At 38.5% G+C, this 26,668-nt stretch overlaps 1 protein-coding gene across 1 annotated transcript in view; it reads right to left on the bottom strand.

Moving 5' to 3' along the window:
* Positions 1–410: 410 nt before the first annotated feature.
* The window catches only part of PKP2 (plakophilin 2), a 95,369-nt gene continuing 69,111 nt past the window's right edge, over positions 411–26,668 (bottom strand). The window contains exons 7-13 of the mRNA XM_039247694.1: positions 19,695–19,812; positions 18,674–18,838; positions 17,591–17,764; positions 9,183–9,336; positions 5,379–5,568; positions 2,221–2,308; positions 411–1,875 (exon numbers count right to left, since the gene is read on the bottom strand). Of these exons, the coding sequence (XP_039103625.1) occupies positions 1,807–1,875; positions 2,221–2,308; positions 5,379–5,568; positions 9,183–9,336; positions 17,591–17,764; positions 18,674–18,838; positions 19,695–19,812 (958 nt within the window). The 3' untranslated portion in view covers positions 411–1,806. The remainder of the gene's footprint in view (positions 1,876–2,220; positions 2,309–5,378; positions 5,569–9,182; positions 9,337–17,590; positions 17,765–18,673; positions 18,839–19,694; positions 19,813–26,668) is intronic.

Genomic DNA, 26,668 nt, shown 5'->3' on the forward strand with positions numbered 1-26,668 from the left:
AGGAATAAACATGCTCCAAATGCTATCTTCATCGAAACTCTGGAAAAAGATGATTTCTGTCTTCAGTATTTAAAAATTGGTATCTGCGGGGGGCACCTGGGTGGCTCAGTGGGTTAAGCATCCAACTCGGCTCAAGTCATGATCTTACGGTCTGTGGGTTCGAGCCCTGCATCAGGCTCTGTGCTTACGGTTCAGAGCCTGGAGCCTGCTTCCAATTCTGTCTCTCCCTCTCGGTCCCTCCCATGCACACACTCTGTCTCTCTCTCAAAAATAAACAAACATTAAAAAAATTGTTTTAATTGATATCTAATTTCATTTTGAACTACGTTAGAAACTGAAGCCTTCTACACTGAGCTTTTAAAATTAAAAGAAACTTAACTCCTAAATGTAATAAAAGCCTAAGTACACAATCAAATTGAATGTGGGAATTTATTTTCTATTACACTTTTCTGGCCAAAAGGAGCTGAATGACATTTTTCCTTCCTACTTTCTTACAGCAAACAGATTTTTTTTTTTAAAAAGCAAAATATAACAGAATTATAGTTGAGAAGACTAATTCTACAGAAATGATATTAATCACAGCTCAGTTAAAAGCATACTTGATAGAGATTTGCTTCAACAGATAAGGTTGTCAACTTTTCAACATTAGTGTTTCTCATATCATTTCTGGATGGCCCTTGAAATATTTTCCCTCAATATAATGTCTTCATTTTTTGCTCTAGACTTTCCTTGACAGAAAATGGCTTGAGGAAGAGCCCATGAGATTCAGAGGCCGTGTGCTATTTTTCTGAAATGTTGGGTAAAATTGGGCTGGTTGATCATGTAATTCATTCAAAGGAGCTATGTTTTCAGTGCCCTGGGCTCACCCAGCTGTTTGAGAGGTTTTGGTTCCTTTTGTAGCTGAAGAGTATTATAGAGTCCATTTTTTCTATCAGTCCATGGCAGTAACTGAAAAAGTCCAGGAAATAGATCACACTGAATCCTAGTATTCAGAAGAGATTTGCATTTAATGGTGTCATTATTGGTAGAGTATTTTCCTTGAGCAAGAACAGCATTTACACAGTGTTTAGAGGGAATTTCATAAGCAGAGTTGACTTTCTCTGTGAAGAGATTTTTAAATTTGCTATGATCACTTCATTTCAATTTCATTTTCTTAGAGTCATGCAAAAAGCTCTGTGAGAAATCTTTTAAGTTCATTTAAAATCAGAGAAAAAAATTCAAGAGGACAAAAACAAGCATAAGGTAAACATATAATTATGCCATTAAAATTTCTCCTGGACCACTCCGTCAATATTCTCTGTCATTTCCATTCTGTTTCAACACTGCAGAACAACATACTCGTGACTCAATGGTGGAACAACGTGCATTTGAGTGACGAAACATGGAGACCAGAAAAGGAACATAAATGTAAATCAAACTTTGAAAATGCTTGTAATACAATGACTTCTTTCCTTATTGATTCTGTGCGTGTCCATTCCACATGAATCCACATGTTGGTTCCAGGAGGCCCTGCAGCGTGAGCCCTGATCACAAAGCCCACTATTTGTGGGGGTAAAGTCAAGCATGTTGCCAGTGTCTACTGGTAGCACACTTGCCAAAGTCTTCTGGAAAATTAATAAAATTATTATCCTGATTATTGGTGTTCTGGATTCTGGGGACCATGGAAATAGAAAAGGATAAGAAACAGGGCATGCTTTTTTGAGGTTTCTTGGGCTGGGAAGTAGAAAAATAGGTGTTTTCCTCTGGGGCTTTTTTTGTGGCTGCTGACGGGGAGGTTGAGATTTCGGAGAGCACTTTTTCGTTTTCTCAGTCTTTAAGGGAGTGGTAGGCTTTGGCAGTGCGGCTGTTGACAAAATCGGTCTTCTTAAACTGAGCCTTTGGAATAAGCAAACAGAAATGTGAAAGGTAACAACACTGTCAGACAAGAAAATGCAGTTTTTAAAAAAAATGTTTATTTCTGAGACAGAGGGAGAGAGGGAGGGAGAACATGAGGAGGGGAGCGGTAGAGAGGGGGGCGGACAGAGGATCTGAAGAGGGCCCTGCACTGAAAGTAGAGAGCCTGATACAGGGCTCAAACTCATGAACCATGAGATCGTGACCGGAGCCAAAGTTGGCTCAACGTACCGAGCCACCCAGGCGCCCCAAGAAAATGCTAAATGTTTTCAGTGATCTCTATTATCTGTCTATCAACGACGACACACACCTTTTTAGTGTTCTTACCTTCTTATAGGCATTATGGAGCTCCGTGTGCGTCCACAGAGAATAGAGGAGAACAGAAGCGGCTTTACTTGCCTTGTTGGGGGCATAACTGAAAAGAGGAAAAAGGCATTCTGAGTTCAGTGAGAACGTGTCAGGCTTCTGGATGCTGCCTCCGACATTCCATAAATTTTTAACTGCTGTTGCTTGGTGGCCATCCATTAAGTCAGGCTACTCACCATGACCCGAGAATTAGATGGTGAGCTTTGAAGGCCAGGGATCACACTGGGTTTGAAAAAAAAAAAAAACTTAAAAAAATTTTTAAACCACTAGCACAGGGTTGTTTATAGAGCATATTCCTGATATTTACAAGGAATATGCCCTTAGATTTCATAAATCCTTGAACTAATCGACCAAATACAACTTGTGTATTTATGTACATTATTTATACTTACATTAAATTAATAAACAAACTTAAATATGTAAATATTGTACATATGCTATTTATAGAATAGAAATATGTTTGTATGCTCATAATGTATATTTATAGCATATAAATGCAGGAAAGCATAACTGAAAAATAAACATATCTCCCACACTTAGAGACTCTAAGAATGTAGGAGTGAGATTTTGAAGTTAATACATTCTTGTTGAAACATTTGTTAAAATAGTTTCAACATTTCTTTTTGTATAGAGCAAATGGGAAATGCACTCCTCTTATAAATCCAAGTCACCACAGAATTGAACACTGTACTTAGTTTTTGGTATTTTACTTTTAAATTTGCCCCGAACTTCCTTTTTCTGGCTAAAGGTCTCTGGTTTCTTAGACTCTTTCTCTTCCTTCGCACCTCAAATAGCATATGGCCAAATTTTGTCTTTTAACAAAGAAACAAAGCTTTTTTCCTAATGTTTATTTATTTATTTTGAGAGAGAGAGAGTATGTGCGAGTGGGGGAAGAGGAGAGAGAGAGGGAGGGAGGGGGGGAGGGGGGAGAGAGGGAGGGAGGGGGAATGAGAGAGAGAGAGAGAGAGAGAATCTCAAGCAGACACTGCATTGTCAGCACAGAGCCCAATGTGAGAATCGAACTCACAAACCATGAGATCATGACTTGAGCAGAAGTCAAGAGTCAGACACTTAACCAAATGAGTCACCCAGGTGCCCCCAAAGAAACAAAGATTTAATTTTTCCTATGATAGGCATTTGTAAACAGGCAACCATGAACCGAAAATGCAGTACTGTTTGGAGAAGCACATCTTGGGTTCATTCATTGCCTAAGAGCCTTTTCTCTTCCATACCAGCCTTGTATGAAGGGGAAGTCAAGTCAGTACCTTACAGATTGTTTTAGTACTTCATGGACTTTTCAGACTCACTTGCTAATACCGAAATACCCATAAATCCATGAAAACTATGGGTCTCTAATATTTAAAATTGGAAAATGTTCTTGAATTGCAAATGCTTTATATTCATAGTTTGTTTATAAAATTGGTAGTTTGGCACTTTGAAATTATTTATTTGAAGAAAAAACCCACTGTATATGGCAACTGATTTCCAGGCTAGCCCTTAAGTTACAGGTCAGCTTACCCAACACCCTCGCAAGGAAGGAAAAGCAGGCACATCTGGTGGAAGCTCCTTGTTGATTGATTGATTGATTTTTTTTTAAGACAGGGCATATGAGGACTAGTTCACAAATAGACATTCAAGGCAAAAAGGAAGTAACAGAGCCAGGCATCCCCATACATTGCTAAGCTATAAGAAGTTTCCAAAAGTGATGGCAGATTCTCATGTGCTTATGTCTGAATACTCAAATAATGAAAATGATATGGTCTTCCGAGATCTGCTTAGGTGGACATTGTGACTCAGGGAACTGACATTCTAACCAGTGCTCCATTTAATCCTAGGACTCTGAATATGGTCTTCTTTCCCCGTGAGGCTTGCCAGAGTGGGGCTGCAGAGCACAAAGGTCGACCTGAATGGGGCTGTGGGGAGGGAGATGTGTGTTTACTCCAGGATACCACAGGCCCCTATGCTTGCCCCTGTGTGGCCAGGAGCACATTTGTCTACCACAGGTTAAGTCTGTTTGCTTTGCAACTCATTAGAATCGGGCTGTAACATTTCTTCTCTTTCTTGGTTATTTATAAAAGTAACTTGTATTTAACAAATCAAACAATTCAGAATTGTATAAAGAGAAAAAGATAATAATCTTCATTCCCTCTTTGGAGTTCATGTCTCTAAATTAACTAATAGTAATGATTTTGTTATACAAGGTTTTTCATTTTCTTCCTCACTTTTTTTTAATGGGGAAATTTAAAGACAGAAACGGCAATGTGGAATGACTTTTTTTGCATTAGAACTTCTATTCTCAAAAGGGAATAAGACGTGGAAGAGATGTGATAGAGAAAACCAAGAAAGCAAGAATTTCTGATTATGTTGCCTCATACTTATTGTGTTATCTCTGCTTCTTTTAAGCCACCTGGGGTGATACTGGCTCCAGACTGAAGTGAGGAAAAGGGCAATCCCTGTCCATAGGACTCTCACTTTGCCTATATTCTGCTGTTCTTAAATCACAGCTATGGCTCTGGGAAATAAATGAATTCATTAGGTCAATAAAAGCCTGGAATGCACTACTCAGAGAAGATATGGCATTTGGCTTGATATTTTATTTTTTTAACTTTTAAATTATTTTTAAGTTTTTTAAATGTTTACTTATTTTTGAGAGAGACAGAATGCGAGCTAGGGAGAGGCAGAGAGAGAGAGAGAGAGAGAGAGAGAGAGAGAGAGAGGCAGGCAGAGAAAGAGGGAGACACAGAATGGCGACAAGCTGCAGGCTCTGAGCCATCAGCACAGAGCCTGACGTGGGGCTCAAACTCACTAACTGCGGGATCATAAGCTGAGTGAAAGTTGGACACTTAACCAAATTAACCAAATGAGCCGCCCAGGCGCTCCTAGCTGGATACTTTAGAAGCGAATGGGCAACTACTGGGCTTGGAGAATTCAGTCTTTCACTTGCTTGATTACTAAGGATTGAGCCAAACGATTTGGCCCAGCTTTACAATCTTGTTTTTTGGCCATGTTGCCCATGGTACTCAATTGACTGGACATTCACAACTTAATTTACAGATGGGAGTTGGGAGTGGTAGTGAGGAAAGGGAAGAGAGCCAACAGGGAGATACTACAGAGCTTACACATCGCCTGAGCTGATGGTCATGATTTTCTGCAGGCCCCCAGTGTTTAGAAGGTCCCGTGCGTTCTGGTAACTATTTTGGATTATATTGTTCAACGTGTAGCAGGCAGAGGCTGTAGTTTCAATGAGAAGGTCAGTACTCGGGACTGTGTCAGGAATTATGGAAACCAAATCAGGCAGAGTCTCTTTGGCTACAAAATGAAAGAAGAACACTTGATTAAAAAGGTGGTCTCTTAATCTGAACGTCCCAATATATTTTGGGTAAAGAATATTTTAAAAAGGAACACAACTGGTTAAGAAATACATGGAAAGATGTAATCTCTCCAATATTCAAATTTTAAGAAAGGTTCTTAAAAAGAAGATACTCTGTGCTCCATACATTGAAAATCTTTTGGATAGAAATGACAATGACCATTTAACAGAAACATCAAGAATTTAAAAAACTTTCACATCTTTTGATTTAGTAATTCCACTTCTGGAAATTCATCCTAAAGATATCATTTTAAAAATAGAAAAAGCTTTATGTAAAGATTTTATTATAGTATTATCTATGAGTGAAAAATGATAAAACGCCTACATAACTCAATAATAGGAATATTATCTAAAACCTAGCTGCAAAGAGTATTATACATGCCCGAAATATTTATGAAACATGTATAACAAGAAAATACTTGTTATAATTCTTATGAAAAATTAATATACTTAAAGAATAAATAATACAAACATAGGAAAGAAATTAGGCAAAAGAAACATAAGAAATACACTAAAATATGAATAGTACTTGTTCTTCTACAATATTGATGGTGACCTAAAAACTAACTAATTTTCTTTCTTTCTTTCTTTCTTTCTTTCTTTCTTTCTTTCTTTCTTTCTTTCTTTCTTTCTTTCTTTCTTTCTTTCATCTTTTTACAGGCCACTGATATATGTTGCACACATGTGACATGCATGTCACAACAAGATGAACTATTAGAGACTGAGGAGACTAAGATGGCTGGACATGCAATTAAGACATTCCTCTAGATTTGGCCAAGAGTTAGAGATCAGGACTGAGACAAATGCGAGCACACATTATCACAATATCTAAAACATGCCTGAAATGTAATGAAAAATGCATTTGAAGCTGAGTTATTCCATATCATTCAGTTTCCTTTTGTTTTGTTAAAATTAACTCTAATAATTTTTAGTTAACCACTAGATGTATGATCCAATTTTAATGACATGATTTATTTAGCTCTTTGCCTAAAACTTTTATCTGCATATGGGCATAGAGAGATGTCAAGAATAATATTCACCTAAGGCTACCAATGGTTATTTTCCAAGTGGTAGGAGGAAGTATTTTTGTGTCATTTGTTGTGCTTTTATTAATTGCTTGAATTTTTAAATGAACACCTCTTTTTTAAAAAAAACTGATGTTGTTATTCTTTAATAAAACCACCCAAAGCAATGATTTTCCACTTACCTAGCTTCTAGTTAAAAGTGACAAATATGGAATGAGAAGTCACATTGCTAAGCCATTAAATGTTAACAGAAAAAAGTGTGACTATTATAATTACCCAAGCTTGTCAACAAAATTTAAGATGCAACGTATCAAGGCCAGAAATCACTCAAAGTAGGCAAACAAAGAAAACAGACAAACATTAAGTAGAGTAAAATACAAAAAAACCCTTGATTTTGCCAAGGCCATTTCCTGCTCAATTGAAGAATTAAATACAATGTTTATTTATTTAAAAAAATAAAGTATGGGCTGTACTATATCTTCCCGGTAGTTAGAGGATGGCTGACCTGAGACCAACAGCATTTCTGCCCTGAAGGCACATGCGTAATGTGTGGAGTGCAAATATTTCCATCAGCACTGTTTTAAAGATGGAGTCAACATTTCCTTTAGGAAAAGAAAAAAAAGTCAAAGGATGATATGCCTGATTAAAGTGCAACACAAAAGAACACAAAGGACAATGAGGAGAGCGCGGTCATAATTTTCAGAGTGCCTACAGCAAGGTTTCTTTCAGATTCGCTGAAAAATTTCCAGGCTCTCTCTATATTTATAATTGGCACGAAACCACTGTATGGAACCACCTGTCTAGTATTGTGTTGCTGGCTGGCTTTCGAAATGACATTATTAAAACATAATCACAGACTTCTTGTATAGTATAGTATAGTATAGTATAGTACAGTACAGTATAGTATCGTATAGTATCGTATAGTATCGTATAGTATCATATCGTATCTGTGTGTGTGTGTGTGTGTGTGTGTGCGCGCGCGCGCGCGCACGCGCACGCGAGTATGTGTATTCCAAATCAATCCAATCCACTAAAAACAAATGAGCATTTGTTTACAAATTTGGTGGAATTTTGTGAAAAACTAGTTTTCAAGTTGTCAGAAACGACTAATTTATGGAGCATTAGGAAGCATGACTAATTTTGGCATTGTTTTCCTATTGTCTCATTATATAGTTTTTTACTTGATTCACAAGTATTTATCAGGCATTTCTATGTATAAAGCAAATGAAAACATTATTTCATAGTGTAAATAGCTGTCGCCTTGGCAATAATACAGACTCTCAAAAAATAGAGCAAATGTTTCCTTGTACCCATTTCAAAACCATCTATGCCGAATCCGGTATATTTAGTAGGCTCCTTTTTGTCTTTTTTTTTTGCGTGTGACCTGTCCATTCATTCATTTTTTTGTAGTGCAACAAGGACCAAGCTTCTTCTTTTTTTTTAGAAAGAGAGAGTGACCAGGTGGCGGGGGGCAGTAAGAGAGCGAAAATCCCAAGCAGGCTCCACACTTAGAGGGAAGCCCAATGCAGGGCTCAATCTCATGACCTTGGGATCAAGACCTGAGCCAAAATTAAGAGTTGGACACTCAACCGCCTGAGTCACCCAGGCACCCCAAGGACCAAGCTTCTAAAGTGAACACCACTGTGTCTTTTTTTTTTAATATTTTAATTTATTTCTGAGAGAGAGAGAGAGAGAGAGAGAGAGACAGAGACAGACAGTGTGCGTGCGGAGGGTCAGAGAGAGAGGGAGATACAGAATCTGAAATAGGCTTCAGGCTCTGAGCTGCCTGTCAGTACAGAGCCCGATGCGGGGCTCGAACCCTCGAGCCGTGAGATCATGACCTGAGCCGAAGTCAGGCGCTTAACCAACTGAGCCACCCAGGCACCCCAACACCACTGTCTTTAATGTTTCAGAAGATCAGCGCTTAAGCAGGCCACCCAGAGAGCATTCTGAAAGCCAGGTGCATGGGTTAAAAAGACTATCCACAATGACACAACTGAAGGCAGAAAAACATCAAATGGGTACTTCCCTTGTTAATTATAATTAGGTCTAAAGTTTCCCTTCTGTAGTAATCAAAACAAGACCAAAAAATGCTGGGTATTAAAAAAAATCCTATTTGAGACCCTTGGAGAAAGATGATCCTTGATGCCTGGGTGCAAAGGCCAGGTCTATTTTATCACATTTTGTTCCTTAGTCACATTTTCAGTTCATCATTGTAAAAAAAAAAAAAAAAAAAAAAAAAGTGATACAGTCAGTGTTTTATTGCATTTGTGTTTTCTTTCTTTTTTTTAAAGTTTATTTACCTATTTTGAGAGAGAGGGGAGGGGCAAAGAGAGAGGGAAAGAGAGAGAATCCTAAGCAGGCTCTGTGCTGTCACTGCAAAGCCTGATATGGAGCCTGATGTTGCAAACCCTGAGATCATGACCAAAATCAAGAGGTGGATGCTTAATCAACCGAGCCACCTAGATGCCCCTACATTTGTATTTTTGATATGTATTCACTACATGAAGACAGGTTTGCTGACTCACCAATTTCATTCTGCAGAGAGAGATTCCGAGACAAATTCCTCAGCAGGGAGACTGCCGTCTTTTTCACACTCGGATCACCAATGTGCAGCATCTTCCGGGTGTGCTGAAGGCCGTTTTCCTTCTGGACAACGGTCTGAGCTACTGACGTCGGCATCTGTTGCATGAGACATAGCAATATCACTGCATCTGACTTCATGCTAATATGAAATTTCTCTAGATTACTAGAGGCTGTTGAAAACTAAAGCTTTGACAAAACCAGCCTGGAGATACTTCCTTTAAATTTTTATTATGTTTTCAATTTTCTTACTGGATAAAAACAGCTTATTTGATATTTTTAAATAGAATATTGGATTTGGTTACCTCCTATGTTTTTGCCTGGTCATAAATAAAATGGGCCTGTCTTCTCCTTTCTTTCTGCTTTATTCATATTTTCAGCTCAACATTGTGAAAAGGATATAAGGATGATGTTTTAGAATGAAATACTAGTGTCATGATATTAGTTGCATAATGTTTTCCATTTTTGTATTTTCTTATTTTTTTAAAAATTTTTTTAAATTTATTTCTGAGAGAGAGCATGAGCAGGGGAGGGTCAGAGAGAGAGGGAGACGCAGAATCTGGAACAGGCTCCAGGCTCTGAGCTGGCTGTCAGCACAGAGCCCGACGCGGGGTTCGAACCCACGAACTGTGAGATCATAACCTGAGCTGAAATCGGACACTTAACTGACTGAGCCACCCAGGTGTCCCAACAATTTTTGTAATTTCTTGAACTATTTGTGTAATGTAAGTATAATCTCAACTTGGTGGGTCTGGTGGAATTTACCCATGAAGACAATTGAGCTGAGAAAAATTTTAAAGGGCGATGCCTTTGATTAATATTCAATGTACTTGCTGGTTGTTGGCTTAGTCACATTTTCTATTTCTTCTTGCTCACATTTTGGCATTTTACTTATTTTAATAAACTTGTTCAATTATATAAAAAGCCAGCTTATTCCAAAAGAGATATTGAGCCTTTAGGGAAAAGAATGTATGGCTACTTAGAGTCTATCTAATTCTATGCTTTCCATCAGAGGCTGTGTATGCAAGTTGCTGGTCTAAGTCCAGGGCCACTGGAGACAAATCTTATTTGGAATTAGGAGAGCCACCTCCTCTCAGGGGGTCTGCATGCTGACCAAAACCTGCCTGGCATCCACAAACCTCTAATACAGGGATCTTGGCTTGTGTCTATAACTTCATAGATTTCTATCTGAAGCTAACTTGAGGCTGCCTGCCAGAAATTCCTATAATTCTTGACCATTCTTCAGGGTGTCTATCTTCTGTTTATCTTATCTAAATACTGCTTATTTTCCCCTCCCTCTTGCCAATTGCTCTTATATTCTCCACTCTACTTTTTAGAACAGGGGTTCTGAAGATAGGGTCCAGTAAAGGTTTTAGGAAGGGGACAGCAAGTCCTTAAAACTATTTTTATTTTGGGGCATCTGGCTGGCTCAGTTGGTGGAGCATGTGGCTCTTGATCTCAGGATTGTGAGTTTGAGCCCCATGCTGGGTATATAGATTACTTAAAAATTTTTTTAGGGGCTCCTTAGTCAGTTAAGCATCCGACTTTCGCTTAGGTCATGATCTCGCGGTTCGTGGGTTCGAGCCCCGCGTCGGGCTCTATGCTGACTGCCAGCTCAGAGCCTGGAGCCTGTTTCAGAGACTGTGACTCCCTCTCTCTCTGGCCCTCCCCTGCTCAAGCTGTCTCTCTCTCTCTCTCTCCTAGAAATAAATAAAACATTAAAAAAAATTAAAAAACATTTTTTTAAAGTGGTAGAAAAAACAAAACTTACTTTGATGTTTATAATAAAATTTCTCAAATTTTATTAGGTACTCAAAGTGTCCAAGACTCAAAAGAAGTTTAATAATCACTATTTTAGAATGTTTTATTGTAAACAAGTCTGTGACACTAGCTTGCAGAGCACTCCATTTGCTCCACTCTGGGGAGAGTCCTTCCTGTGTAGCCATCCAGAGAGGAGGCTATTTATTCTGTACCGCTCCTGTGACTTGGGCACAGAGGTAGCTTAGCATTCCCCTCTCTCTCCAATGGCCTGTCTCAATGTCTTCCCTTACATTCCAGCAGCTCTAGTCTTCTGAGTCACTGCCATCCAGCTCTATCACTCCCATAGCGTTTTCTTTGTCATTTCAAGGCCCACTGTTCCTTTCCCAACATCTCCTGGAGGCTTCAGAGACTGGCTCAGAGCCTTGTTTACCCCCTATTCACTGTAGATGACCTCATTAATTATGCCATAGTTCCTAGACTTCCTAAACGTCACTAACCCTGATCTAATCCATACATCAGTCATTCACTTCCATGGTCATACAGAACCTGTATTCACCGCAAAGCACCTTGCCTTTGAAAACATAAACTCAAATGTCACACTCTGTACACAATTTCCTGTTCTCTGCTCTCTGTCCCTCACTCCTACCGTATTTCTTCTTCAGCCTCATCAAGAACTCCAGTGCCCTTATCTCAACCTTTATTCTCCACACATCAAGTTGTCAATCCTCTTCTGCTTTAGCTTTCTTTCTTATTTAGACTAGTTGTACGTGAACCAACACATCAAAAACTATCTTTCAATATTCTGAACTCTCTTCTCATTCCAGCTCATTTCCTATCTACCTAGTATAATTGTGAAACTGATTTTATACTTGGCCACCAAATACTGCTAGAGTACACAGTGCATCTGTGGATTGGTACTTCTGCAAGTTTATGGTCTCCAGGCTCCAGTAGTTAACAAATGTTGCCAGTCAACTTGCCGTTTTTTAAAGGCCAGTTGGGAATTCAAAGCCTTATACCAGAATAACCCTTCTAAAAATCTGATTATGTTACGCCTCAGATTTAAACTCTGTAATGACTCTCCATTGTTTCCAGAATGGTGTTCAGTTGCTTTCATCTGGCCTGGCATCAATTTTCCTCTTTCCTTATCATTACTCCCTAATTCTCAAGGTTACAAACTACACTATCTCTCCTGCTAGAAGCTCCTTTAAAGGAAGAGATGATCTTATCCATCTCTTTTATCCCCTCTCAATGCCTTGTACGGTGCTAGAACATGAGAGGTCCTATGTAAATGTTTATTGAACTGAACTTTATGAATGTTATCAAGTTTTCCTAAAGATTTACTATCATCTCAGGAGATCGAGAAAGATTAAAAAGTCACAAGATATTTATTTCCTAAAATTTTTGTTTTCTCTTAAGACATAAGATGCTTTTAAAATTAAAATCTTGCTTTTGGGGCACCTGGGTGGCTTAGTCGGTTAAGCGTCCGACTTTCGCTTAGGTCATGATCTCGCGGTTCATGGGTTCGAGCCCCGCGTCGGGCTCTGTGCTGACTGCCAGCTTAGAGCCTGGAGCCTATTTCAGAGTCTGTGTCTCCCTCTCTCTGACCCTCCCCTGCTCACTCTCTCTCTCTCTCTCTCTCCTAGAAATAAATAAAAATATTAAAAAAAAATTAAAATCTTGCTTTGTACGTATATACTATACCACCTGATGATATATTCTTATATATAATAAAGAGCTTTGATGTTAGTATATAAAAGTGATCATTGGAAGCATGCAAGTCTAGATGAAGTCTAGATTCTCAAATGTTTAATCAATCAAGGGAAAGCATAGCTAAAATATTAGTCTTATTAATTCTGATTCATGGAGGGAAATGAGAAAGTCTGAAGTGAGATGGTTTTTAGAATTTGCTCAAAAAGGAAAGTAAACAGACAGATTTACCCAAGAGATTTTTCTATTTCACCTCTAGGGGATATGTGAGAATGACTATTAGTTAGTTGGTCAACTACCTGCAAAAAGCACTTCTAGTTCATATTGCCCTGATCACTAATGAGATTTTAAGCACCTTTTCAAATGTTTTTTGGCCATTTTGTGAAGCACCTGTTCAAGTCTCTTGCCCATTTCCTATTGGGTTACCTTTTGATTGTTAATTTGATGAGTTTTTTATATTTTCTACATACCAAACTTTGTTACTTACACATGTTGCAAAAATCTTTTTCTACTTTGTGGTTTGCCTTTTTACTGCCTTAACAATGTCTTTTGATAGCATAGCAGCATAAGTTATTAATTTTAATGTAGTCAATTAATAAAATACATATTTTATAATAGTATGTTTGCATCCACTTTTAAAAATCTTCCCCTATTCTAGGTCATGAAGATATTTTTTCACAAGCTTTATAGTTTTGTCTTTAACATTTAAATCTCATTGCTGTTAGGAATTTGTTTTCTAGTAAGGTGTGAGGGTAGGGGATATGTTTTGTATTTTCCTAACAGATACGAAATTAAAAACTTTTAAAGTGTTTTAGAAATCGGAAAAGTGCTTATTTCAATGGTTTTAAACTTTGAATATGTGACATTTAATTAACTTATTTCTTTTTTTTTTTTTTATGTTTTATTTATTTCTAGGAGAGAGAGAGAGACAGCGTGAACAGGGGAGGGTCAGAGAGAGAGGGAGTCACAGACTGAAACAGGCTCCAGGCTCTGAGCTGGCAGTCAGCACAGAGCCCGACGCGGGGCTCGAACCCACGAACCGCGAGATCATGACCTAAGCGAAAGTCGGACGCTTAACCGACTAAGCCACCCAGGCTCCCCCAATTAACTTATTTCTATTGATACATAATTGACACATATATTGTATTAGTTTTAGGTGTAAAACATAATGATCTGATATATGTATATACTGCAAACTAATTACCATAATAAGTTAATATCCATCACTACACATGATTACAATTCTTTTTCGTCTTGTGGTAATCTTCTTAAGATCTACTCTCCTAATAATTTTTGTGTATACAATACAGTGTTGTTAACTATAGTCACCATGCTGTGCATTATATCCTCAGGACGTATTTATCTTATAATTGAAAGTTTATACCTTAATCTTTTAATTTATACTCCATTTTTAATTTATACTGTACTTAGTTTGCTAAATGGGCATATTTGATTAATCCTTTCTTTTCCCTTAATTATTATTAGAGTAACCATTATACTGAACCATTATATCTGAACCAATAAATTTTATTAATGTAATTTTACTGACTGGACATTACTGTCATAATTTTATATTATTAAAAAAAATTTTTTAAATGTTTTATTTATTTCTGAGAGAGAGAGAGAGGCAGCATGAGCAGGGGAGGGTCAGAGAGAGAGGGAGACGCAGAATCTGAAACAGGCTCCAGGCTCTGAGCTAGCTGTCAGCACAGAGCCCAATGCAGGGCTCAAACCCACGAACCGTGAAATCATGACCTGAGCTGAAGTCAGATGCTTAACTGACTGAGCCACACAGGCATCCCTATATTATTTTAAAATATTTATTTATTTTGAGAGAGAGTATGTACACATACGTGTGTTCAGGGGAGGGTCACAGAGAGAAGGAGAGAGAATCCAAAGCAGGCTCTGCACTGTCAGCATAGAGGCCAATGTGGGGCTCAATCCCATGAACTGTGAGATCATGACCTGAGCTGAAATCAAGAGTTGGATGTTTAACTGACTGAACCACCCAGACAGAAGCCCCACTGTCATAATTTTATACTTAAATATATAACCTATATTTTAGGAAATTACCCGTTTTAGTTTAAGCTCTTTGCACATGGCCATCAACTGCTCTGTGTTATGAACCCAAGTTTAATAGACTGGCTATTTTCTGAAACTATTTTAAATGCCCTGCTTTTCATGTTTTCCTATTCAATGATTCTTTCTGGAAATTATAAAACCAAGTATTTTTTTTTATCATACCTATTTAAGCATAACAAAATTAGGAAAAGTAATAACTAGAAAAGATATATATATGCAAGTTAAAATTTTAATAAAAAGCATCTTTTAATTTAAAAGAACACATCATTGTCCCATGGTGCTTAGGATTTTCTCCTATAAATCTCCAGTCAAATTACACTCTAACAACTCTGAGTACGGATTAATACCATACTCAGTTCAGTTGTAACAGTTACAACAGTTCAGTTGTAAGCCCCTTTTCAGAGGACTGGACAGGGCTACCATTAGGTATAATTTTAAATGTCTCGACACAATTAGGACAGTTATGAGGATATCTGCAATGCTTGGATTCCTTTTGGATTCCTTTTGGACTTAGAATCTCTGAGTACCTTAAATTCCTATCTGTTTGCTTATCCCAGTTAGATTATCTAACCAAACACAGGGATTTTATCTTATTTACCACTATGTACTTAGCACTAGGCTAGTGCCTGCTATATAGTAGGCACTTAAAAAAATGTTTGTTTAATAAATGAATGAAGGAACTTAAACTCTAGGTAATAAACTACATATTCAGAACTTAGGTAGCACAAATATTTCTGTATGTAGTACCTATCATCAGAAACATGATTTCTGGACTATTTGGATTCCATAAGAGATCTTGGAATAGAAGAGGCTAAAAGCCAAGCTTAAAGGGATAGCCCATAATGAACCATATTCAGAACACAGTGAACTCAGATATCCACACACATACGTGTATATTAAGTTAATTCCTGGCATTTTCTTTGAAGTTTGCTGGTAGTTAAGAGGAGGGCTTCTGTAGTTTGGGAAAGTGGAAAAAAAAAAAAAATAGGTAATGGGAAACCCAGCATGGGGAAATGGGAAGGTAAGATGAGATGACTGTGTCATTCCTGGAAATTTCTTGTTTCCATCTCTTCATGCACTGTAAATTTTACAGAAAATCAGAGCTATTCAAGTTTGGTCTTATTTTTTTTTTTAACTTTTAAGTAATCTCTACATCAGCCTGGGTCTTGAACTCACAGCCCCGAGATCAAGAGTCACATGCTTTACTGACTGAGACAGCCAGGCGCACACAGGGGAGGGGCAGACTGAGAGGGACAGAGAGAACTTTAAGCAAGCTCCACACCCAGAAAAGAATCTGATGCAGGGCTTGATCTCACAACTGTGAGATCATAACCTCAGCTGAAATCAAGAGTCATGCATGACCAAATGAGCTACCCAGGTGCCCCTGGTTGTGCTAAGAGAAATATTGGTTTTAGTATTTCACAATTTTGGTTCAAAACAGAGCAAACTTCTCTGTAAACACATTAAAGAATAAACACGTTTTCTCAAGTAAAGAATAAAGGATATTTTGTTATCCACAAGAGTACTCCTTTCTTTGGGGATGGATAACTGGAAATTGGACATATAATGAACTATTGTGGGGGGTTATTCTAATAATTTCATGATCAAGGCAAGGAATATAAGCTTAGTTCAAATAAATAAATATTTATAGAATCCTTAACTATGAAGTAAGGTGTAAAATATATAGGGAAGGAAGTGACCTATCACTGTTTTATCTATTTTGACTTGGCTGGTATTAAAGTAAGTGCATCAGGAAGAGAAGCAGCTCCTTATTATGAAGTTGAGTTTCTGGGACACAAAAGCACAGATGTCCTTTTCAACTCCATACAAGGTAGACATCTGGTGTTTTTGCTTACCCAGGACTCATTCTTCCTCTTGGTGATGAGCCACCCCTTCAGCCTTGCAGTCCATGTGATACAAGCGGCAGTGACCTCTGCCTGCTCTAACTCATCCCCAAAATTCACATGTGGGCACACTACCCAGTCCTGGCCAGTGAGAACATCACAGGCTCCTAGCCACAGGTACTGCTTCAGAAATGGGCAAGTGACTCATGTCTTGAGTTCCAAATGGAGTTATTGAGAAAACAGTAGTTTCTTTCCTGTGGGGACACTGGGCTGGACAAAATGTAAGTCTGAAATCAACGGTGACCTTTGCTGCCATATGAGGAGAGCCTTTGAGCATAAAACCAAAGGGAAAAGAGAACCCAGAGATAAAGTTATTAACTATAACTGCTGGGGCACCATACCCACCATGACAGAAGAAAGGCCCACCTTGGACTTTTCAGTTAAATGAGCCAAGAAATTCTTCTTCTTTGTCCAGGCCAGTTTAGGTAGGATTCTGAGACTTGTAACTGAAAGAGCTCTAATATAAATATCTAGGAGTCTTTCACTCACAGCCTGACTTGGCTCCAAAGAAATGGAGGCTGAAAGTCCTAGAAAGCTAGAACTCCTGCTGGCAATTACTGAAAACTGTCTTGACCGGAGAGAGAAAACTTTTGCTCTTACTTCACTATCTCATCTCTGAACCTGATGGCGGCATGCCCTACAACGTCATTATTTTTTTTTAAGTTTATTTATTTATTTTGAGAGACAGAGAGAGCAGGGGAGGGGTAGAGAGAGGAGAGAGAGAATCCCAAGCAGACTCTGCACTGTCAGCACAAAGCACTACATGCGACTCGTACTCACGAACTCTGAGATCATGACTTGAGCTGAAACCAAGAGAAGACGCTTAACCAACTGAACTACCCAGGAGGCCCAACAATGTCATTGTTTTCAAAAAGCAGAAAACCAGGGGTGATACTCACTGGTCCACTTCCTGCTGTGAGATTCTGCAGAGCTCCCAAGGATGCTTCCTGAGTGTAGTTTCGGACACTCTTGGCGATCAAGGACAGATACATCCTTATCACAATGGAATGCCACAGCCACTCCACACCCTTTGGGTTGCTTTTTTCTTCCGGCATTGGCATGTCCTGATATTGCTAACCACATACATATTGAAATCCAGAATTAATGCCTTCCAGTCATTTCTATAATTCCACACCCAAACCAAGAGACCAGAAATACCATCTAATCTAGAGAGACTAATACTTGGCATAATAACAAGCACCTGATATGGAAATGAAAAGCCATATATGTATGATTTCCAATCAGTTAACTTTGAGCTCACAATGACTGTTTTTCCATAACAACATCCCATAAACTTCCCAACTTTACATTTCATAGTGAAAGAGAACCCATGAGAATTAAGCATAGGCTGTTCTAGAATAGTTTTCAGGCTGCTGTTAAGCCAAAAGCTAAATTAGTCACAACCACTCTGGAGATAAGAAAAACAGTCCTCTCACCTCAGTCTTGTGTAGCTGTCTGGGATATAACATCAGGATTCTAAATTTACCAGTTGCTCTCCAAGTTCACAAATATGCACCATGATAGTCTGAAGAACAGGAGGGGTTACATTCTTCCAGTTTTCACGAAATGTCAGAATGGACAGTATTCCTTCGTGTGGGTGTACTTTTAGGATATCCAAATGCCAAACATCAGGGTTGCTTTTAATGTTAAGTAATTTCTACACCACTGGCTATGCTGTATTAAGCTGATTTCCTAACTTGTAAAGCCTACAGCAGTATGATGTCGTGGAGAACAATGCAAATCTGGAGCCGGACTGCCCAGGATGGAATTCCATCCCCTCTACTAATTTCCTGAAAATTTCTGGGAAAATTCATGAACCTTTCTGTACTTCTGTTTCTTCATCAGTAAATGAGCGTATCAACACTGCATACCTTGTAAGGCCAATGTAAGGATTACAACAACTTAGAATCATGCCTGAGATATACTAAGTACTCAGAAATACACACAGGCCCACTTTTGCTTTCAAAGTCCTCCCAACATACCTCTTTTATTTTTCTGCTTCGACTGCCAAAACACCCAATACTTTTGTTGTCGTCAGCCTGAATAGTCCGGTTTTGAATATAGATACTCTGGGAGTATCTGTCTGGGAGCTCTGTCTCCAGCTGGTAGGAGAGGTTATGAAGAATGCACACACAGTTCTCCGTGGCCTGAGAAAAGAGACGTGCATATTGACCATACACATGTAGATGTCCTTTTGCAGGTATGTCATCACAGGACTTACGAGGCTTTAGATCTCACAGAGTTTACTAGAAGCTGTAGGATGTGCTTGGCCTATTGGGTTCCTTGGGGGAAGTGGAATGAGTATGACTAGATCACGAATGGTCATGACCACAATACTAAGAAGTAGAGGCTGAATTTCTTACAACCCTGAAAAAGCCTTTCCAGTTCACTTTTAAGAGTGTGTTCAGAACGATTCTATATTTTAAGATACATAATTTAGTAGCCACATGGAACTGGAAAACAGAAGCTATTGTTTGCAGGACCAGTTAGAAGGGTAATGCAGTGATCAGTATGAAAGACGCGCAAACCAGGGCAGCAGCTGTATGAGGGAGGAGCGGACAGACAGAGGGCGTGTCTGAGGTGGGGCGCACCTGGTTTGCTGCCTGGTGGATTCCGGATGTGGGATGTGAGGGACGGAAGGCAGTGGAGAGTACTCAGATTTCTGCCTTCATTTGGTGGGTGGTAGTAATTACTAAGGAGAATTATTCAGAGAAGGAGCAAGTTTGGGAGTAAGAAGATATGAATTTAAGTTCATTACTGCACATGTAGCACTAGGTCTCCATTCAAAGATTTACATAGAGTTGTTAAATGGCTAGTTGTAAATTTGGGTCTGGAAAGCAGATGGAAAAATGGGGGTAGGCAGATTTTTTAATATTTCTAAGCATGGATGGGATATCTCTAGTTAATGAGTTAATGCCAAATAGCTACTTCCAGAATACTCTGAAGAATCTTAGTAAGACAAAGTATGTCAATCAAATGCAAGATATTTAATGCGTGAATCACCTTGTCATCTGGCTGGTAATCTGCAATGGTTCCTCTGACATAATGGACCAACGAGTCGATCAGTCCATCACACCTTCTCATCACTTTCCTCCCATCAGGGCCTGCTGAACTCATGTTTCTACCAGGAAAAACAAACAAAACACCTTAAGACTTAATCTGCATATCTAACAGGACTTTGTTTCAAAGCTTTATTTGACTCATGCTTCTTCCAAGTGTTTGGAAAACTGAAATATTTGTAAAAACATGGCAGACACTTTCTAGGGTCAATTAATTATCAATTTCCCAATGGTTGTCAAATATGGACACAACTTTTAACTATCTTCATATAACATGTCGTCACGTCAATAAAAGCTTTCTGTCTGCTTCACTCTAAGCGCCAAGGTCATAGCATCATTTACTTCATCTTCAATCCATTTTTGAGAGGGTAGATATGAGACAAACATTTTGCAAGTAAAAAAACAAGTGGCACATTAGATATAGTATAGAAGATGTCCAAGTCCCAACCTGTTCTGTGTCTTAACTCTAAGTAACTTAAAGTTACTTAAATTCTCTAGGCCTCAATTTCCTCATTTGTAAAGACATGATGTCGGACTGTATTATTTTAGGGTTTTGTAGGTTTCAGTATAAATAATTATTGACAAATATCAACCCAGATGTTCTTAAAGGTGATGATGATTCAATAGCTAAAATGGCAGACAGATGTGACAAAAGTGCGAAGTTCCACAGTAAGACCTAAGTCAAAAGCATGACCTAGAAATACTTTTGCACTTTGTCTATTTCTAATTTTGCTAGGCCATGACATCTTTCTATAAACAGTAACTATATCTACCAGTGGAGGTTGCTTCCTTATAGAGAACTGAAATGTATCAAATACAGCAAAGTAATTTATTTGGGGATCATATTTCAAATTCAGATCACGTTCATATTCTAGTATTATTTTTACTATATTCCTTTGGGTTAAGGTTTTCTTCTTAGCACTAATAATTAAAAAAATTGAATTCCCCCCAATGTTAACACCTGTGTCAACAAAAACGGCACAAAAGCAGCATCTTCACATTCTTTGAAATTTGACAATCACCCTTAATTATTCCCTTTGGCTAACTTTAATTGCTAAGAACTAGTCCTGTAAAATTTACCAGGCCCATTCTTTTTACTGGTAGGTAGAACATTCAAAGATATTCAAAACTTTTTATTTATAATGTCTGTCATTCTGAACATCAAAAAAAAAAACAAAACAATTCTGAGAACTTTTGGGGTATTCTTCACTTTTAAAATAATAGGTTGTAGGGTGCCCGGGGGTCTCAGTTAGTTGAGCATCCGGCTCTTGGTTTTGGCTCAGGTTATAATCTCAAGATTTTGTGGGCTTGAGTCCTGCATCAGGTTCTGCACTGGAAGTGAGGAAGCCAGCTTGGAATTCTCTCGGTCTACCCCTCTCTCTGCCCCTCCCCCACTCATGCATCTCTGTGTTTCTCAAAATAAATAAACTTAAAATAAAATATTACACCAAGTGATTTCAAAAGCCTTTCTTTCCCCAAACTGCTTTCAATACATACTGTCAAAGAACAAATGTGCCCAGCATTGTATCAAGAACTAATGGGAACAAGAAAACGGCACACACAGCCTTGTATCCTGCTCTTGTGAAGATCAAATCTAGAGGACAAAATCAATGATGCAAGACTGTTTTTAACCTGCAAAAATGCAATTTCATGATTCAACCTAACAGTTGAGGAGAGAGACTAATACATATAAAACTAAGGATATGCTAACAATTTAATGGTTGCTGGATTGATACAATGAATTTTTAATTTTAACAAAATCCCTTCTGTGACTTTGGTTTTCATTTGACTATTCTAATTAAAGGTTCATGTCCTTAATTTTTACTGCATCTGAAAAACTGACACTTTATCCAATGAATAAAAGAAAATTCATGGGTTCATAAAGTTAAGTCAAACAATTTTTACTGTAGTTTTTTCACCAAGAAATGATTATTTGAACCAAGATCCTGTATCTATTCTTTGAAGAAGCTTGACAGAAACTGAAAAAGCATCTTTTCAGTCATCTTATTTTATACCTGGAGAAACTGAGGTCCACTGAGTTTAAGTTGCTTGATGACAGCACAGTAGTGGTAAAGTCAGGATAGGAGAGCTGTTCCTTATTCTCCTCCCTGGGGCGGCTCCGGAACAGAGCACACCTCATCTAACATTCATTCACTGCAATTTGGTTAGCAAATACCCTATGTCCCCCAACTGCGAGACAATGCTATCACATGTTTGAAAGCTTCCCTTTGACCTTTCCAACCTCTGGCTTGGAGAAATAGCTGGAGTTTAAAACTGCTTTGACAAATCAAAAGGTTTCTCACTAGCTAAAGCCACTACACACCTTGCAGATGGATGACTTAACTTTGTTAAACTTCAGGGCGTTTATTTTGGGTGAGAAAAGTGATTCAGTTTGGCAGGACTGCCAGTTCTCACACACACACACACACACACACACACACACACACACACACAAACTGTTGTCTTGTAGTTTGGTATTATCCAGACTCTGCTTGCTTGAAAGGGGACTTATCAGGGTTTTCTGGCAGTAGATACCTTTGTTGACAGAAAGTACACGGAACCTCACTGCTTCAGCTATTTGCTCCTGCGTATCAAAAATAGTTGCTACCTTACTTAACAACCCAGGAGTATGAACGATAAGGGTGGATTATTTTATAGCACTATATCCATGAATAGAAGTCACTAGTCAGAAGGGAATTTGTTATTGCACCACTCTGAAAATAAGTAGTAATTATTAAAATGATAGATCTATCATAAAGTACTAAAATATGTTTTTCAACACCTAGTATTTAAGTTTGTGGGAATTCAAGAATTACACCATGGTAATCTTAGGCAGAATGGAAGCTTTTACAATGTGTCTCCTGAATCCTAAGAAATATTTACTTATCACTGTGCCTTACATGTGGCCCAATGGAAGCTTAATATGAAAAAAATCCCAAAGTTATACACGGAACAATATCAACTATCAGTTTATCAAAACAAAAATCCTATTGAAAAGTAAGAGAGAATGAGCAAACACACTACTCATTAAAAATTGATTATCAGAGTTACCTATGAATATATGAGAAATGTTTCATTTAGTGTCTATGGTGTTAACTCGATTAAATGATGGGTTTACTTTCTCTGGTATAATCTAGCCAAAGTCTAAGTATATGGGCAAAGTCTAGGAAGCTGAAATTGCATGTTGTCGGTACACTGAAATTTAAAAACCAGGTCCTTGGGCTGGGTGTTTGAGGCTGGTGGCCCAGGCGTCCGGAGACAGGAGAGGTAGGGAATATAAAGTCGTCGCACCAAGGCAGGACTGTTTTGGAGCTCTTCACCTTCACTGAGCCAGAATGGATGGACACCCATTTGATTGGTTGCTTGTGCTGGATATTAAGAAGAATTTTTCTGGTAATGTGACTTGTAATGGGTGGGGAAAAAACAGAAACTGAACTTCTGTACTTCTCTGAACAAAACCTTACATATTTAGGAGGATTCAGGTGTTTTATCTAAAAACGAATCAGTGATTCATGACTCTCTCTGGGACCACTTATCTCCCACATTCCTGAGTGTCATAATGAAAAGGAGAAAAGAAAACCAAACACTCAGGACCTTGCCAGAATTAAAAGAAGAATGGTATGTCTTTGTTAAGATTAATGATGGGGTGACTAAACCTTCAATTCATATGAACCAAAGAATGGACAATGTCAAATGATAAAAATAACTGCAATTTAATGTGTGTGACAGATACAGTAGGTATTATATAAATATTATGATCTGTAATTTTCACAAAATTCCCCCAAATCATGGCATGGTAAAATCTCATTTGGAATCCTGACATGTGTGACTCCTGTTTAAAATCAGAATTATCTGCTTCTAATAGGATTTTTACTGACCCTTCCAGAAAGTTATCTGTGTGTGGGTGGGGGCAGGCATGCTGTTACAGCTACTTTGCCAGCACTGAAACAAAGTTTGTTACAACACAGAATGTTCAAAGCTCTCTGGGTGTATGGTCAACTAGCTAGGGGAAATGAACATTGTATGTTAACTATACTGAAATTAAAATTATAGAAATTAAAAAAAAAAATAAAGTAAAAGACTATAATTACTTACCAGATAAGAGAATGGAAGACAATAATATGGTTAAAGTCAATCTTTTCTTTGTTTACTTATTTACTTATTTGAGACAGAGAGAAAGAGAGAGAGAGTGTGCGCGCACGCATCTGCGCATGTGTGCACAAAAGTGGGGGAGGGGTAGAGACAGAAGGAGAGAAAGAAAATCCCAAGTAGGCTCTGCAGTGCAGAACATGATGTGGGGCTGGGCTTAAACTCACAAACCAAGAGATCATGGCCTGAGCCCAAGTCAGCCTCTTAACTGTCTGAGCCACTCAGGTGCCCCAAAGTGAATCTTTTCAAGATTCTTCATAACAAGTAATTTCTAAGAGGCAGAGATTTTTTTTTAAAGTATTTTAAAAATGTTTATTTACTTTTGAAAGAGAGAGAGAGAGCGGGCGGGGTGGAGGGGCAGAGAAAGAAGGAGACACAGAATCTGAAGCAGGCTCCACCTCACGAACCATGAGATCATGACCTGAGCCAAAGCTGGACACTTAACTGATGGAGCCACCCAGGCACCAACACCCTCTTTTATTAATGGGGCAGTGTCTACTGATTATAGGTGAGGCTTTCAATGAACACACAGTTTACATGTGTATCACATACAAGACCTACTGCCTATGGGACCAGTCTTCAAGGTCTAACCAGCATACTGAAATAGTGATCACCTCAATGGTTTAATGGTGTTGGTTCACATTCACCAAGAATTGTGGGATTTCTAATGTTATGTATCATAAACTGTGCAGTAAGGCCCCAGTCCACTAAGTGCTTAGTCAGAGTCCATTCTAAGACCCAAAAGGCACTTGATAAGAGATGGGTGGATAAGGAGGCGTCCTTCTTCCTCTTGTTATTTGAGATTTAGGTCTGGGCTTTTGTTTATCTCTCAGCTGATATATATCAAACAGTTGAGCCTTGTCTGCGATTAAACCAGAGAGAGTGGCAGAGGCAGCCTGTTATTGTACAGAACAAAAGGGGAGCCTCATTTGAACTGGCAGAGGGACAAAAACTCTTTGCCAAGAGAAGGGCTGGTCTGTTACCCTGAAGGCAACATCAGTTCCTGAAGGTATCTGTAAACATCAGCCAAAGTCGACTGTTTGGTCTGCAAACAGAAGCATCATTGGGAAGTAGAACAAAGCTCTCCCACCTACTCATCTTGTTCCTTCCGGGACGAGGAAGAGTAACCAAACAAAGATATGTCAGCATCTATTACACATCAAGAAACCAGAAGGTAGAGGAGGAGCAAAATCTGTCCTTAAAAATCCTTTAGTTTTGCTTTCCTGTGTTTTCCAGGTCATCCAAAAATATTCTGAACAGCCAATGCAGACAGTAAGAATCTGGTTGGCAGGTTAACAGTTATTTCTTTTGGATTTAGCTAGCTGTTCAAGATAGAATGCCAAATTACATTTCAAATCAATTATCAACAGCAAATTTTTAAAATATGCCCAAAAGACACTGGAATTTGAGTCGACACTCTGGACACCTAAAGGAGACATCTGGGATACCACACTAGGATTGATAAAGGTGCTTAAGACCTAGAGTAAAATCATATGATGTTCAGATAGTCTGTATCTCCAAAACAGGCATAGATTTTAACCACAGGATAGCAACCAAGTTATCAGCTGCCTTATCCAAATACAGCAACACACTCATTTTTGTTTATAATGATGAATTACAAACTTTTTAATAGTAGTTCTGACTATGATGAAAGTTTCTCTGACAAAGAGAAATATCATATAATTACTGAGAAGTACAATTTTTAATCTGGGCCTATCTGCTAAGGGCATGGATAGGATAGTGGAAAATTTAGTCTGAAGAACTGAGGCCTTTGCAAGGATTGTAGTTGTGCTGTTTGACAATTCTAATGCGACATATACTCTTAAGAACACTAGGTTTAGGGAGATCAGAGAGGGGTGAGAGCATGGCTGTATTTACTTTACTTGGTTTGATGTTTGATTTGTTTACTTTAATAGCTTAATTATTGTTGAGAGATTTCTTTTTTTTTTTTAAATATTTTATTTATTTCTAGGAGACAGAGACAGAGACAGCATGAGCAGGGGAGGGTCAGAGAGAGAGGGAGTCACAGACTGAAACAGGCTCAAGGCTCTGAGCTGGCAGTCAGCACAGAGCCCGACGCGGGGCTCGAACCCACGAACCGTGAGATCATGACCTAAGCGAAAGTCGGACGCTTAACCGACTAAGCTACCCAGGCGCCCCTATTGTTGAGAGATTTCAAACCAATGATCTAAAATCTCCAAGATTTAGCTTATAAAACAATCGTTTTTTAAAATCCAAATTGTATATACCCATTTATTTTTTAAATGTTTATTTTTGAGACAGAGAGTATGAGCAGAGGAGGGGTAGAAAGGGAGAGGGAGAGAATTCCAAGCAGGCTTCACGCTGTCAGCACCCAGCCTGACCTTGAACCCATGAATGGTGAGATCACAACCTGAGCCAAAATCAAGAGTCGGATGCTCAACTGACTGAGCCACCCAGGCATCTCTTACATATCTATTTAAATACAACTTATACCTTTTAAATTTATGTGGAAAAATTTACAAAATAATTTACTCCATTAAGCTACACATTTGTTTGTATATTATTGGGGAGCAAAAATTCCTGTCCCCTTTGAGGTTCTTCCAGCTGGACTAAAAATCAAATTGACATGACACAGAATTAGAGGAGAAAATCAAATGGTGTATGTAGAGAGAAGCCACACAGTCGTGGAAATTCCAAAGACAGGCAAAGTGAGGCATACGTGTCATTGTGAACTAAGGAGAAGAGGGTAGAGATCTGAGACTTCAGAGGAAAGGAATGTAATTCACA

The sequence above is a fragment of the Hyaena hyaena genome, unplaced genomic scaffold (genome assembly GCF_003009895.1).
Source record: "Hyaena hyaena isolate Hyena2069 unplaced genomic scaffold, ASM300989v1 scaffold_303, whole genome shotgun sequence".
In the NCBI taxonomy this organism is placed as follows: Eukaryota; Metazoa; Chordata; class Mammalia; order Carnivora; family Hyaenidae; genus Hyaena; species Hyaena hyaena.